Here is a 17,047-nt window from a genome sequence, read left to right as displayed (position 1 = left end):
CTCTGTTGTCAAGTTTTTATAATGCAAAATCTTCTTTTACAATTTACCATCAAAGATCTTTGAAATAACAGTGAAAAAAACATGAAGACATCCATTTGGAAAGGAACAGATGGAGGACATGTGAATCCTGAGTTATGGTCTGAGTGTCTAACAGACTTACCTTCACAAGCAGAACATTACAGAAAGGAAAAAAGAAAGAAAGGTGGAGAAAATGTTTAAAGGGAAAGAAGATAGGAGTAGAAGAGAGATGCATAGAGACAACACAAATCAATACCATGAAAGTCTGCCTCTACACCTGCAGAAAAAGAGAAAACAACAAAACTGAGAACCCACATCAACAAACATGCATATATAACAACATCACTGGTACAAGTGTGGACAAAATCTGTGTGATAACAGATCAGGCTGAGACTCTGGCAAATGGCAAAGAGCAAAGCTTTATTTCATCTGCAGACGGAGAACAACACAGCAGCGAGCTGCTCTGAGTTCTGATTTGGAGCTGCAAGTCCTCACAATATATGGAACTCATGTTACACAATGTGGTCACTCCAGTTTCAGTTGAACAATTTTCATGCAGTCACATAACCACACTGGAGGGTCAGTTAACTCCTTGGATGATAAACATCTTGTTCAAATATGTGAGTTTCCAAAAATCAGGTTTGCTAATGGAACAATTTTGCATAACAAGATCATTGTCAAACCAGAATATCCAGCAAGTGCATCCATTTCTTAAAACTCTGATATTCTATAGAGAAACTTGTTAAGACTCAGGGCTTATTCCATCACACTATAATTATCTAAACTATCTGTTCTTATCTGTTAACAAATACTGGTGCCTTGCTGTGGTATGTATGGTGAGGCATTAGTCACCATCAGCCTGCTGCAGTTGCTGCAGGGACCCCTCTGACTGGTTCTGCAGAAACTCTCTAGCCCAGGGGTGGGCAATCCTGGTCCTCGAGGGCCAGTGTCCTGCAACTCTTAGATGTCTCCCTGATCCAATACACTTGAATCCAATACTTGACTCACCTCCTAAGTGCAGTCAAGTTCTCCAGAGTCCTGCTAATGACCTCATTATTTGTCTCAGGTGTGTTGAAGTAGAGATGCATCTAAAAGTTGCAGGAGACCGGCCTGATGATTTTCAGTTGTTCTGTAAGAGAAACACAGTAGTTAAGCATTTTTTCATCACAAAGTGTGGTATCTTCTCCTGGGTGGTTGGGTGGGCCCATTTTCGTATTTGGTGGACCTGCAAAAAGGATTTCAAAAGGACTGAGGTTATTTCTCTGACGGCGGCGCATGCGCATGTACATAAGTCCTAGGGGTAATGCTTGTACCCAGTTCAGGCCAGTTTATTCCCATATTTTTAATAGTTTATTCTTTAAGGTCCCATTTTCTCTTTCCACAGCTCCTCCACTCTGTGGGTGATAGGAACAGTGTTTCACCAGGTTGATGTTGACCATCTCTGAGATGTGTGTGAGGATTTGATTTGCAAAATGTGCACCATTGTCACTGGAAATTTTCCTAGGGGCACCCCATCTGCAAATGATGTCTCTCAGTAGAATTTTTGCCACAGTCTGTTCTGTTGCATACTGGACAGGAAATGCTTCAGCCCATTTGGAGAACATATCAACAATGACCAAATAGTATTTTTTCTTTTCAACAGGGGTTAATTCAATTAAATCAATCATTAGATGTTAAAAATGTGGTGTTACCTGTGGGTGAGCACCTTGACCTTGCAGTTTTATGCCTTTTGAGACATTGTTTTCAGCACAAATTAAGCAATTTGAAAAAAGTTTTGGAAAAATTTTGGGTGTACCAGTTGCGATCCATTTCTCTTAACATACCTCCCTTTGACACATGGTCATCTCTATGTGTCAATACACAGAATAGCCTGAAAAAATGATGAGGAAGACATGGATTACCATTCGGACCTATCCAAACAGAATCAATAAATTTGGCTCCAGCTGTCTTTCAGTGTTGTTTTTCAACTGGTGAGGCAAAACTTTGGAGGTCAGAGAGTGACAGGTCAGTTTCTCCCCTTGTGGTTTGCAGGGAGAGCTGCTGAGATGTTGGCAGGGGTAATAGAGAAGCTGCTTTGGCTGCTTTGTCAGCTCTGGCATTTCCTGTTGAAATTGGGTCAGAAGCATTTGTGTGAGCAACACATTTCACAATGGCTAGAGCAGAGGGCAATATTATGGCATCTAGTAAGTCAGCCACTAGATGCCATAAAATGGGGGTTTTGTCTGATCTTAAAAATAAACGTTGTTTCCACAGTGCACCAAAATCATGGACTACACCAAATGCATAAACAGGAGTCAGTGTAGATGTTAGCAGTTTTTTCAGAGGCTAAAATGCATGCTCTCGTGAGGGCCACTAGTTCTGCTGCTTGTGCAAAGTAGTGGCGAAGCGGGTTTTCTTCTAGCACCTCCCTTCGGGTAAGGTTGAGGAAAAATGATTATTTTTAGTGCTTAATACAGTTAATCTTACGGCATGTGTAAAAGGTATATTCAACACTCTTATTTTGAACAAATTTCTTTATTTTGAACAGGTTTGTGTTGAGCATTCAGACAAAATGAATGCATCTCTCTCCCCATTGAGAGATGCAGATCTCTCAATGGGGCCTCCCGCTGTGCGGCCAGACCACAGGAAGCCATAAAATTAGCATATCCTGCAGGGCAGAAACACTGGAGCTTGGGGGAGAGAAGCCTGTTCTGTTCACAGTAGATCAAAAGCCTCCCAGAAACCAACATCTGGGATGGTGTGAAACTTAATACAACATAGAAGATTGAAACCGCTAACATTTAATTTCTAAGACATTTTTCTAAGTATTAATACCATGTTTTTACTGAAGATTGTATTATCTCATTTTAAAACTACTAAATGATGAATGTATTTGAAAATTGTATTATCTGTGACTATATCAGAAGCAAATGGAAATTGTTTGAATGAAAATGTTTTGTTTAGTATTAGAAAATTGCTCAGGAATTATACCTTATTTTGTTTTGTTGATTTTATGTGTTATTTTTGGCAGGACTCAATCTTTTGGGGTGCTGACTGTAGAGAAGCAAAACTGGGGTTTGTAAAGATAACATTTCCTTGAACTAAAAATTACGGGATGTAAGTTTCTTTGAGAATTTATGTAAGGAGAGATAATGAGAGAGACTTCAGATTTCACAGGTATCTGTGAAATCTTATCTCAGGTTTTTCTGTACCCAGAATGACCGTAGAACCACAGGGGGTCAGGACGCAGCTGTTCGCTCTTTTGTTTTACCAGAGAACAGATGGCCTTTTGATCTTTGGCGTAAATTAGGGGGAGTTCCAAGTTTGTCTGAGTGTCCAAGGTAGCTTCCAGTTGGTCAACTAGAGGAACGCCTTAAGTGCATATATTAAAAAGACAAGACACACCTTTAGTATAAGACTTCGTGTCAGGAGTAAAAAATTCAGAAAGCTGCCACTATTTTGCTTTTTTGCATCAGCTATCTCCAAAGACGCGTCTTTGTATGGAGTGAAAATAGTGTCAAAAAGATTTGTGTGTGCGTAAAATGATTTGTGCGTGCGTAACAGGTTTTGTGTGTAAAAAGAAAAACAGATTTCTGGTACGAAAGCAATGACCATCATATTCCAGGAAGAAATGTAGAGAAGAGTAAATCTTAAGTGATTACAGTAAGATATAAAATATACAGGTGATAGACGAAACATAAGTCTGTAGCAGAACTAAAAAAAAATTTAAATCAAAAACTACAATTAGTGAGGAGAACTGGGATGAATCCTTCAAATAATAAAAGACGTCACCTAAGCCTACATTATTGTCGGCATCATAAAAATAGCTGAGCATGGTGATAAACGTAGACATAGCTGTAATGGGCCAGGAAGATACTGTTTTAAACTGTACCGATGCTAATCGAGGGCTAATAGTAGCTTAGTTAACGTAGACATGAGCTATTGCTATAGAAGGGCGAGAACTTTGGGTCGAACTACTTGAAACGTAAAACGTAATCTGAAATAATCTAAAAAATACGCATTACAACGGTCAGGAAAACGTGCAAATTTTAACATCCACTAACTTCGGACGGTAAACCACGAACACGATCACTCGGCTGACCCGCCATCCTCTTGTTTCTTCTCTCAGTTTGAATGAAGGCTTTTCCCAGTCAGAGCGGAATAAACTTCCGCCACCTAGTGGTTGAATTTTTTACCCAAGTAATTACAGTTGAATAGGTCCCAAATGCGGATTCATATATAAACAATCTTATAGTATTAAAAAGTAGACGTGGGTGTAATGACATATGTATTTTTCTCTCACAAAAATATGTCTAAGCCACGAGACAAGTAAAGAGAGAAATATGTATTGAACTGTGGAAAAAAGAAACAGTTCCGAAGAAAACTCAGATGTCCCAGCTTTTACTAGCATGTAAACGCACCATCTACACACAAATCTTGGAGCTTCCACCGAGGCGTGAAATGAGTCTCAAAAATAGTTGTGCACTCGTAACCGGATTTGTGTGTAACTGCAGTTTTGTGTGTGCGTACCAGGTGATTTGTGTGTACTTTTTCAACATGTATTTTATTTTTAAGGTTTACAAATCCTGTTACGCACGCACAAATCTTTTTACGCACGCACAAATCCTGTTACGCACGCACAAATCTTTTCACGCACGCACAAATCCTGTTACGCACGCACAAATCTTTTTACACACGCACAAATCTTTTTACACACGCACAAATCTTTTTACGCACGCACAAATCGTTTTACACACGCACAAATCCTGTTACGCACGCACAAATCCTGTTATGCACGCACAAATCTTTTTACACACGCACAAATCTTTTTACACACGCACAAATCTTTTTACGCACGCACAAATCCTGTTACGCACGCACAAATCTTTTTGACACTATTTTCACTCCATATCTTTGCCTTTTCTTTGTTTTTTCCTTCTCTATTTTTCCTGTCTCAAGGTAAAAATGTATATCTCTGTCCCTCTGCAGTTCTGTTGTTAATTAATGCGTTGTATGGGATTAAACTCTGTGATTTTGTGACGTCAACGCGCAGTGTTGTTGTTTTCACTCTGCCTGCATGTCGCCCGCTGAGGACCCGGAAGATTGAGGAAGAGAGAGCCAAACGTTTTGTCCAAAGTTAATTTATATAATAATTCTTCCTTAATAGTAACCACAGCATAGCCACTATTAATGGCACCTGTGAGTGGATCTCTGAATGCAGAGCCATCCACAAAGAGTTCTAAATCAGTATCTGGCAGGGGTTCCTGCTTCAGATCGGGCCGGGGAGAACAGAGGACGTATAGTTCTGCCACACAGTCATGAGGTTGGCCTTCCTCGGGTGTGGGCAATAGAGTTGATGGGTTCAGAATGTTGCAACATTTGATAGTGATGTTTGGCATATCCAATAATGCTGAATGGTACCTCAGCCACCTTGCTGTGGACAGGTGAGCTGTTTTTTGTTCATTTAAAATTAATGTAACCGCGTGGGGAATGAGTAGGGTCAGATCCGAATATCCCACAATGTCCCTGGATGCAACTACAGCTTTTTCAGCGGCTGCCACTGCAGTGTGGTAGACCTGCTGCAACTGCATCCAATTTGAATGAAAAATAGGCGACTGGTTTCAATCTGTCACCATGTTTTTGGAGCAAAACAGAAGTCATGCAACCTCCTCGCTCATCCACTGTCTGTATAAACGGACAAGATGGATCAGGAATACCCAGTGAGAGCACATTGCAGTTGTTTTTTCAGCGCTTCAAATGATGTTAATGCTTCAGACGTCCATGTAACCCTTGAGCTCATTTGTAACCCTTTTTCATGGCACACTTCTCTTAATGGTTTCTCAAACTCAGCATAACTCGGAATGAAATGCCTACAATAGCCACAGAGTCCTAAGAAGGACATCAGTTGTTTCTTAGTCTCAGGCAATGGCAAAGAGACAATAGCTTTCACTCTGCTCTCAGCAATGGCCCTACCTTCACGAGGGATCATGTATCCCAGAAATGTTACAGTGGCTTATACAAACTGCAATTTTGTTTTGGAGGCTTTATGGCCATTTTGTGCTAGGGAAATCAGGAGCCTCAAGCTCTGTTCCCTACACTCTTCTTCAGTGGGTGCTGATAGAAGTAGATCATCAACATATTGCAACAGCGAGCATGTGTCTGGTAGTGTAAAACCTGTCAGATTATCATTGCGAGCCAGGTGAAAAATGGTGGGTTATTCGAGCCTCGTGAATATATAGGAACGACCTTTGAACTGAAGATATTCAGTTTGCCTGTCATACACTAACCACTCAAAAATGTAGAGTAGTGTAGATATGTTTGGGAATGATGTTACTGTCTCAGGCTGTTTACAGACTCTGAGGCCTTGTGGAGAGCATTCAATTTGATGGAACATTTTTAGAATTAGATCTGTGGCCAGTAAGTTAATAGGACACTTACTGGACAGCAAAAATTGATGTGAGTGCATGGATCCATCAAAAGGATCCATCACTGTGGGTGGTTTTGAAACTGGTTCAGGGATAGTTGTTCTTGATGCACCAGTTGAGTGAACGGTTTTCCCTGACAGAGGAGCTTGTGGGAGACATTTTTTCATTATTAAGGATTGAGTAGCTCCAGAGTCCACCAAAAAAATCAATGTTATGTCCTGCAATTTGCACTGTGAGCATGCGTAACACCTGATGAGCATTTGAGGAAATTTTCATATAAATTTGGACATCATATGGTATATGTGTGCATATACTTGCGGTTTGTTGAGCTGGAGGCTGACTGGACTGTTGCTCCAGCAGCACCGAGGGTAGTCAGGTAGAGTATCCTCCTCTGCCTGAATGATTGTAGCCGGCCCGAGGTTGAAATTCTCGGCCGTGGGAGCAGAAACCCCCATGTGGGCCTTGTGGGTCTCTGCAGTTAAAGTTCTGTCTCTGTCCATGGAAACCTCTTCCTCGGCTTCCCTGGAGCCTTTTGGTGGGGCAGGCTCTAGCCCAGTGGTCTGTGGCTCCGCAGATGAAACATGCACCAGGGGATCCTGTTGACTGATGGGCATATTGACCTGGGGGTGGCTCTTTCTTTGTTGCTGCTGGAACCTAGGGGCAGGGGAAATGTTCATAGAACTGGTTGCTGCTTGCAGGTGGGTCAATTGAGCATCTTCCATGAGTTTATCTTTTCTCTTTTTGGACTTTCCTTCTTTCTCTTGATGATTCTTATAAGCATGGTTTGCAGGGTAACCATTCTGCATTGGTCATTCCAACCAATGTAAGACTGCTTCTCAGCACCTCTGATGTCTTCATGGAGACCCTCCAAGAAGGCTTGGCATAGGATGGTCTCAAAGGGTCCTGGTCTTCCAGCATCTGCCCAGTTGTTGGGTTCTTTGATGCCAGAGTGAACTTTGAACACTTCAAGAAGGCGCTGGTAGTATTCATTTGGTTTCTCATTTGGTCTTTGAACACAGTCTTTGATGACGCTGTACTGTGGATTAATAGGCATTGCTTGAATCAGGGGGTTTTCAAGTCCGATGATCACAGCAGTGTAGTAGTTGTTGGCCGCATTATTATAGTCTGGGTGGTGTAGTCTGTAATTTATTGCTAAAGAATTTCCAAGGAGGGAAACAACTATAATTCCATAGATGGCGATGAGAATTTCTTTGAGTTCAAACAAAGTTGGTCTGGTCGTGGCAGCCATTTCCACCAGGGCATCATAAACAGCTTTTCCACCTTTCTCAGGAACTGGCATGTGTTGTCTAGCCAGTCCCAGGAGGATGTTGGGTTCCCACACTCTGAACACTAGCTGTGGTCTTTGTGGACCCGCCACCTCGATCATTGGGGCGGTAGTGACATGTTTATTCCCGTCTTTGGTGCTTCTGGTGATTCATTTTGGGATCGTGCTTGGTTCTCCTTCCTTTGAGGCACTGTGTGTCTTCTTGGGGGGTGCAGTGTCTTCTGGTACTGGTTCTAGTTCAGAGTCCTCTTTAATGTCCTGTAATTCTCTGCCACCAGCTGCTCCAGGTCCCAAGTCTTGGACCTGAGGAACTACAGCGGGAGGAGGCAGTCCTTGGACTTGTGGGATGATCACTGGCCACTGATAGGAGTCATCCTTGAGACTGTGAGGGTCCCAGAGTCCTAGTGGGGTTGTTTTCCTCTTCTTTTGCTTTAGGCTCTGAATGTCGTATGGTGGTGGAGAATGGAGTTCAGGCAAAGTAGGGTAGAGTTGAGCCTGTGACGGTGCTGATGGTGCCATTGGATGCAAGGCCTCAGTCGCTCCGCATGTAACAGAAAAACAAGATGTTTTAGTCTTTTTATTCTTTTCTGACTCTGGAAATGGTGTTGTATCTGCTTGTGGTGTTGGTGCAGGAATATGTGGTGAGGTTGCTGACTGCTGCTTTTTCTTAAATCCTATTTTTTTGTACCATCTGGAGCTTTCACTGTTGTTGCTGTAAAGTTTTGCTCTATTTCTTCCAGAGAGTGAATATATATGTGTGTGCTTGTATAGTTGCATCTAAATGACCTGTAATTTTCTTCCTGCTTTGGAGTTCATCTCTCTGTCTGACCAAGGCTACTTCTAGTTTCTCAATGTCATCTGGTTCTACAGACCCATTTTCTGGAAATCCAAATTTATAATGCCACTGTGACACAAACTGGAGCACCTGACCTGTCTTAACATATAATCTGCCAACGGTCCAACTGGGGTGTAATGTTTCTGATTTCTCGAGAAAGATCCTCCCATGATTAATCTCTACCTTAAAGCTCTTAAAAAACCTTAGTAATTAATTAAAAATCTCATGCACTACTCTCAGTTGAATAGATTCAGCCTACATTTATCCTTAGTTGAACTAAGTCAACCTACTCTCAGCTGAATGAATCAGCCTACTCTCAGCTGAATGAATTCAACCTACATTACCTTTAAAAGAGTTGCTCTTTTCTCAGCGTTGGGTCTTTACATCGTGTTAGTATTTATTTTGTCTTTATATTAGTTACAGCTTATAGTCAGTTTAAGTTATTTCATTTAGACATCTATTTTCTATTGGGTGCACAATTTAGTTAATGTCTGTCTGAATGGTTTACTTACACTTGTTCTTTTGTTTGAGGTGATGCAATTACAGACCAGCTGGAGGAGGAAACTTGCAAGAAACCATTTGATTTTCTGAAAGACTGAAGAGGGGAGACTTTGTTGTTTCAAGTTGATTTTAATTAGTTAATTTTGTCACTTAAATATTCACTTATTATTGTTTGTGCTAAGTTAAAGTTAGTTTTGCTTTATTTGTTTCATAAGATGCTTTAGTTAATTTTGTATTTGTTTGTTCGTTTGTTGTTGTGCCTCCATCATGTGGTAGATTTAGATTACTGCACCCCTATTCAAGCAGCCTTTTGTTCTTTGTTTGCAGGTCAGTTCTGTTTGTGTTCAGTTAGAGTTCAGTTGACCTCAGTTAAATTGGGCCCAAATTTGTTACTTATACTTTGACTTATTCTTGCATTAAATCTTTGTTAACTAATTTTGGAAGAATTAAATTTAAACTATTTCTACTTTGAACACTTTTCTGTCCTCGTTTGAGTCTGGTCCCTCACAAGGCAGGTGGATACATTTTGGGATAGATTGAATTTAGTTGTGAAGGAAAGAAACTGTAGGGGAATTAAATATTCCTAGTGAAGCTACTGCCACAACTAGTTATTAAATTTTTTTATTTTTATTTGGAAAGCTTCTTCCCTTCATAAATTGTAATTAAAAAGCAACTTTCTTGTGTTTACCCATGTTATATTTGACTGATATTAAAAAATAGTTTGATCTGAAACATTTAAATGAGACAAAACCCAAAAACAGATGAAATCTATTATTTGAAAAACGTAAACCGGGAGGTTTACAGAGATATTCGACTGGGAGCTATGGACTGATTTCTGCAACAATTTCTGTAAAAGGTTTCCAATATGTCTGGTAAAAATAAGGGTCTATAAAAAACAAAAATAAATATTATTCTTGTACTTTTTTATTTAATACTTTCTAATGCTCATTCCAATCATATTTTTAGTTGTTGTCACTGTTTCAGATTCGTCCAGTTTGTCATGTATGAACGTCAGGGCCTCAGATGATGGAAAAACTTTTTTCTAAGCTCTGGTTGGAGCAACTGCGCCATCTAGAGTCCAGTATTATTATCACACTTTTGAGTAATGACATTTCAGTCTAAATAAGAGAAACGTCCCATTCACCTCTGAATAATTTATGGATGGTTGGGCACTTCAGCATTGGAAAATATCTTTGAAATGAATAGTCATCTCTCCAGAAAAGAAAAATAGTTTATGTTGGACAAAATAAACAGACATGTAATCCTGATATAATAATTAATTATAGTTTTTCAGTTTCGTCCTCAAAATAACTTGTTTAATCTATTTCTCTGTAAATTAACTAAGTGTGGTGTGTCAAAACTTGACAACTTTTATAAATCTCTAAAAATAATTTCTGGAATGTATTTTTTATAACTTTTGGAGTTTTAATTTCACAGATAAACTGTGCTGTTCATTTTAGAATCCCATGTCTTTAATTCTTTCATATGCACAATGTTTTATTGTCACTAATTGTAATCTTTGCTTGCAAAACTTTCTGCTTGCTTGTAGGGAACAAAAGACGTGAAATCCTGCTTTCAGACTGAAAATGTGTGCTCTTGGATTATGGCAGAAAAATTGCCCCATACTAAAAAATATCCACCAACGAAGTCAGAAATGTACAAGTTATTTCTAGAACATTTATGAGATTGATCTAAAGTTTTCTGAGCTTTTTGGTGGAAATTTATAACTCCTTTTCTTTTCTATCTACAATGACCCTAATTAGCTGTTTCTGCAGTTATTAAATAAATAAAATGTTAGATATCTTTTACATACTTCAATGTATTAATGTCTTTTTATCGCTCTGTAAACCACATCACATTTTCTGTCTGTGTTTGAAATCTTCCTGGCTATAGTTATAGGAACGCTGCATTGCTTTTACATTAAGCTGCAAACCTATATAGGTTTATGTTTACTTAGTTGGTTGCCCATTATAATCCAGTTTCAACATGTGGTTTTCCTGGGTTCACATCTAGCATCACCTGCCAGCTGTATTTTGTTAAGAGTACACCTTAATTTCATTATTTTCTCTTGCACCATAATTTTGCTCTCCTCTCTAACAGAGGAGCACAGGCAGACATTTTGAAAATGTGATTAAAGTAGTAGAAACACTTCTGCTCCAACTGAAACAGCTGCTTTGTTTTTGTTTCTTTTGTTCTGTTTCTATCTGGCTTAACATGTGTTGTTGCGCAACACCCCCCCCTCCTTTCTGTCTCTACTCTCTCACTCTCGTACTTCCTCTTCTGAGAGGGGAGATGTGCTACCAGCTCTCCGTCTAACGGGTCCGTTGAGATTCCTAAATCTGCTGGGATTTACCCTGTCCAGAACTGAAGTAAACTCTGTTTAAGCTGGTTTCGAGAAACGATTCGCCTGGTTATCTGACGGCCTACATCCAGGTGTCCCACCCTTCTTCCCCCTGTGAATTAGCCAGACTGAGCAGCCTACAGCCAACTAGTTTCACAGAGCACACCTGTTAACGGTCGCTCGTTCTCTATTTTGCAACTTGCATTTGTTATTGAACCAGGTAGGTTTTAGTGACTCGGGCGAGTCCCAAGGATGAGGTTTTAAATATGGGCTACCAGCAACCTAAAAACATTTTCCACCTCTTCCTCTCCAGAATCAAACATCACAGCTATTTTACAACCATCAATGAACTTTAAGGTGACTCATTAACTGAATGTCCACAACATCTTTTAGATTTTCTTTATGCTAAATATTTTATTAGTAAGGCATTTTTGCAAGGGTCAGTACAGCTTAATTCAGTAGCAGAAATAATCAAATAAGTAAAATCAATCATCTAGTCTATCTTTCCCTACTGCTGATACTGAGTACTAAAAAAGGGAACCTTTGAGAGAGACGGACGGAGTTTGGCGTTTCGAACCCCAGACCTGGCTTGATGATGAAGAAGGTGTGGCAGCAGGAGGAAGATGTTGATCGGCGAAGGCCAGGATCTCCGCAGGTCTGATGAGCCTCCTCTCCGCATGGATGCTGAGGTCACACAGGACTTGGTGCTGGCAGGAAAAAAGGCACCAGTTCTTCTTCCTTGTCTTTGTCTTCATCTTTGTCTTTGGGGTCAGAACCCAGCCGATGAGAGAAGTGCGATTCGAAGCCACAGATTGTGGGCCAGACGGGTTGGTCTCCATGTGCAGGACAGTCTCCGGCTCCGTGGCCCCGGCTCTTCTTCAGCTGCAGAGTTTTTTGTCCATCTCGATCTTGGCTCGAAGCTGCCCGGAGGATCCAACAAAAGGTTCCTCTTTTGCACCCACCTTTTATAGGGTTTATCCACCCCCCTGGTGCGCCTGCTGTCTGCTTAGACAGATGATCTCATATCCATCACTGTCTTACAGACATTTCCTGATGTCTGTGCTAATGTCTCAGGGTTGCTCAACCTCCTGTGTCCCTTGCCTGCACAACCTTTCACCTACTCTCTACCTCCAACATATCAGTGATGTTTAATTGCAGTTACACCTTTTTACACCATTTCAAATTTAATGTCAAAATCACATTTATATCACATTTATTTTCTTTAGCTTCTCTGATTTAGCATTCATTTATAATTTTATAACCATTACTTATTAGTTACTCTTATTATGATCTTAATGTGAGTTATTACAGATGTTTTTCTGAAAAGAAACCAAGAATAATACATGATTCTAATTATTTACTACTAAAGTTACAGTTACTTGTTTTTCTTGTAGTTCCCACAAATATAAGTGTATTATTACAAGTAAACCAATATTCATATAAGTATTTTACTTTGAATCTTATCCAATTACTAATAATGTTTAGATTTCATTCTTTAAAACTTTCATGCTTTAAAATAGTCTCAGCTATTTTTATAAATCTGCAGGCTGGAAACTTCCTCTTTTTCCAGGAAACCTGCTTTTCCTGTTTAATGACTCTCTCTGACTGACTATGATTTTTTATGATTAGATAGAAAAAAGTAGAATTAAAGCAAAGTTTGCATGAGACAAAAACAACACACACAACTAGATTTATTTTATTGACACTTAAGTCTACTGTTGGGCCTAGATGTCACTTGAGTGATTCATTTTAAAGATAACTTTATTTATTATTACTGTTAAACTAAAATCTCCAGCATGGGGAAGTGGGATGAGCTCGGATTTTCTTGACACATGATAGCTGCACTCAAGATGTTCTCACATTTAGTACACTCTGTCCTTTACTTTTCTATGATGACTTGCTTATCTAGCCAGGTTCTCTCTTTCTCTTATATATGTGATCAATTTTGACCCATAAATGAGAATACATTGATTTAAGGACGGTTGTAGTCTACTGTACATACATTTAATTATGGGTATCCACACGTTTTTAATTGTGGTCTGTTAAAAAAAGTGGGCAAAGATTTGCATTTCTTGTGAATGTTGTCTCTCATTTGTTGTTTTTTAACAGTAGCTGTTTTTAACAGTAGAACAATTATACAGTCTGTGGAAACCCAGCTTATGAACATTTGAAAAAGATTCTCTGCTAAAATCTACGCCATATGGTGAGCAGCAACCATTTTCCACCTCATCACATAACCTTCTGTTGGTTTACCCAGAAACCTGCAGACACTCTGAACCAAGCTGTTTCTGTTCAGAAAGTTTCCATGGTTAAAACCACACCCAGGTTTCCCTTGTAACAGTAATAACACATGACACTGACGTAAAAACAAATAAAACTATCACTAATTTTGTTACTCAAACATTACTTGCAGGGTAGGAAATCATATACGGCTATTTTAACACATGATAACCCTCTGTTGGTTTGTTTTCTGGACAGACTGCAACAAAACCTTTCTTTTGCCACAATACTGTTCTATATTTTACTTTTAGATGTCTGGCGCTCTGAATGATCAGGGATTAATTATGCTGTTTTTTATTTATTTTTACTTTTGTTCTTCCTTTGGAGACTGTTTTAACCTGATAGTTGTGCTCAGGATGTTTTTTCGTTCTGTACTCCCACTCTATGTTCATGGAAATTATAAATGCCTCATGGTGACGTGGTGAAAATAAATCGTTTCATCTTACCAGGTCTTCAGTCTCCTTTCAACTGGATCAGATGTGACCTAAAAATGAGAAAAGATAGTTTCACGTGGATGTATCAGTTTCTTCCCCAAGCCTTTTTGGTGATCTAAAACTCAAAATAGCTGTGAGATTTTACATCACCATTGAGAGCTTAGGGAGAGGCCTTTATTCAGGAGGACAATGGGTGTCCTGTGATTCTTTGCTGTCAATGATCCCTACAAGACATATAAGCACCATGACACACAGGCTCAGAGTCAGAGAAGATGCTTCGTGTCAAGATAAAGACTCTTGTGCTTTTTGCTTTCGTTGTGCTGGGATGCAGCCTGGCTGGAGCTCGAAATGTGACCAAATGTGAACTGAGGCAGCAGCTGATAGTGGCATTCAAGTCCCTACCAAACAATGTAACAGTGAACGGACTGACTGAAGAAGTCTTCTTAGCCAAGGGTTGGTACCCGATTTTGTTTTTAGATAAAAAACAAATAATTGTAGGCAAAGTTAAATCATAATGGTGTTTGCTTGTTGTTGAAAAATGATTTGGGAAAACTGAACAGTCAAATCAATTATTGATTTCATTTTAAACTTTTCAGTGGTCTGCCACGCGGAGCGTCTTTCAGGCTTTGACACCAATGCTATGAAAAATCTGAGCCATGGGACGGGAAAAGAAAGTCAGGAGAATCCAAGTGACAGCAAATCATCTGAATCTAAGGAGGAGGACAAGAATAAAGGGAAGGGAAAAGGCAAGAAGAACAGCAAGTCCTCCAAAAGCAACAAGGATGATGTGAATGTGACCCTTTACGGCCTTTTCCATCTCCCCGGGAATTTGGTCTGCAGCAGCACCAACAGCACATCACTCAACATCTGTGGTATCAACTGCAACAGTAAGTACACAGTTATTGTGTAACTAACCCACAAATCAACTGTTTTTTGCTAACAAATTGTCTGAACGGGTTATTTAGAGTTCTATCTTTGTGTTTCTGTGCGAATTTTGCCATTTTTATGTAAGGTTTTGCATTATTTTGACTAAAACCTCCTCAGTGCTGGCCCCAACAGTTCTTTATTTGTTGTGACCACAGCCCCTTTTGCCTCCCTCCACTCATCCAAACACGCCCCTCTGTGTATCTTAGCTCCGCCCACTTTTGTGCAATTTTTCAATGATTGTGTGGGGGTGCGGTTGTGTTTTCATGTGGAACCCCCAAATCTACTTTTTTTACTGACAGGGTTCTATCTTCAAATTTCTGCATTTTTGTGCAAATTTGTTGAGTTCATATTATGTTGCCTAAAAATGTCTCATTTCGTCAAACGTAAGCTGTTTAAAACGGTACTGTTTTATGTCATGCAGCTCTGAATTCAGGTTTAAAACCATCTCAAATATAAAACAGCACAAAAAATTTTTAGATTTGCTACTTGTTGGTTTTTTGGATTTAAAAAAAAAGTCGTTACAAAGTTCATAGCAATAGTACCACAGCCCCCCTCTGCTCATCCCCACACTCAGCCATGCCTCTCTGCGTATCTTGGCTCCGCCCACTTTCCTGGGAAATGTTTTTTCAATAATTATCTGGGGCAGGGTTAGAGTTACACGTTAAGCTACTCATTGCTGAGGTGTCACATGTAGAGTAATATGAGGACTGTTAACATTTTTTACTGTTTTTCTCAAGTTTTTTTGTTCTGTCATCTTAAACAGGAAATACTGTTTTTGTGTTTTTTTTCTTAGAACTAACTGATGACGACATCTCTGATGACATCACCTGTGTGGTGACGCTCATCAATGAGCTTGTGTAAGTTTTTATTTGTTTATTTTTATTTTGTACATTGTACCAAAGTGGGACACCAAGTTCCTGATGGTAAACTGTGTATTCTTAAATATTTTCATGGTGGTGGTTGAGTTATATGAAGTATGGCAAAAAAGTGTCTGTCCCCTTACAGATTTCTTCTGTTTTTGTTTTTTTTGCCATAATATATCATCAGAGAAATCGTGATGTTTCCACTGGATTGCATATTGTTGGGATGGATGATCTAAATTATTAGATTGTGACAATAAAAGCAAAAAACAGAAGAAATCTATAGGGGAATAAATACCTTTTCAACAGAACTAAACAATGTTAAAATTAAGCAGTTTAAGGAAGAATCATTACAATGACAAATGACAAATATATTTGTTGTTTTTTTTTACTTTCTTCAACAGAACAAAAGGCTTCATGGCAAAGAACTCAAAGGAGCTTTGGAACGCGTAAGTCTAATTTATGAAAATGTTTTACTCTTCTTAGTTTTTTATATTTTTTTGACAGCTTGGTTAACAAATGACAATATGTGCTTTATTGAGTGATCCCCTCTGTTTGCTTGCAGTGTCAAGGAACTCATAGGTGGCGACTGCCAGAAACTGGACCATTACTTCAGTGAATGCTGAGAAACTTTGTTTCACCCTAACATCTCAATAGAATGATCGGTCTTTCTTTACCAAATTATTGAGCATTATAAATGAATAAAAAATATGAAGCATGTGCCATGTGTTGTGTTTACAAAAAGAAAGTTTATCTTTCGATCAGTTTTGCAAAGTAAAAGCAATTACTGAGGGTAGGGAAAGTGCGGCTCTGTGGCCACTTGCAGCCTTCCCAATGATTTTGTGCGGCTCTTTACACAATTCACGAATAATGTCAACTCAGATGGTTGTTACAGACAAAGATTACATTTTTACTGATAAGAGGCCTTTAAAAAGCCATTAAAAATAGGAAATATAAAAACAAATTTGCAGGCAGACCTGTGACACGTTTTTATCTTGGATCTACAGAGATTTCCTGATCTACTTTGCTTGTTTTATTAAAATATTGTGACCCAGAAGATTGAAAACATGTCTGGCTTCCATCAGCCCAATAAAAATGTTGCTCTATTTCTCTTTAGGCTACTGTTTCTCAAACTTTTTCAGGCTGAAGACCACTTAACCCA

The 17,047-nt window shown here is 39.3% G+C and overlaps 1 protein-coding gene across 1 annotated transcript; it reads left to right on the top strand.

Moving 5' to 3' along the window:
- The first annotated feature begins 14,344 nt into the window (after window positions 1–14,344).
- Window positions 14,345–16,605, top strand: LOC114144229 (uncharacterized). Its single transcript, XM_028016811.1, has 5 exons — window positions 14,345–14,551; window positions 14,695–14,985; window positions 15,819–15,882; window positions 16,290–16,334; window positions 16,451–16,605. Exons 1-5 carry the CDS (start codon window positions 14,371–14,373, stop codon window positions 16,509–16,511), a joined length of 642 nt encoding a protein of 213 aa, XP_027872612.1. The 5' UTR covers window positions 14,345–14,370; the 3' UTR covers window positions 16,512–16,605.
- Window positions 16,606–17,047: the final 442 nt, after the last annotated feature.

The sequence above is a fragment of the Xiphophorus couchianus genome, chromosome 5 (genome assembly GCF_001444195.1).
Source record: "Xiphophorus couchianus chromosome 5, X_couchianus-1.0, whole genome shotgun sequence".
Classification (NCBI taxonomy): Eukaryota; Metazoa; Chordata; class Actinopteri; order Cyprinodontiformes; family Poeciliidae; genus Xiphophorus; species Xiphophorus couchianus.
The sequence above is the reverse complement of the archived record's forward strand: the minus strand, read 5'-3'. Positions and strand labels throughout refer to the sequence as shown.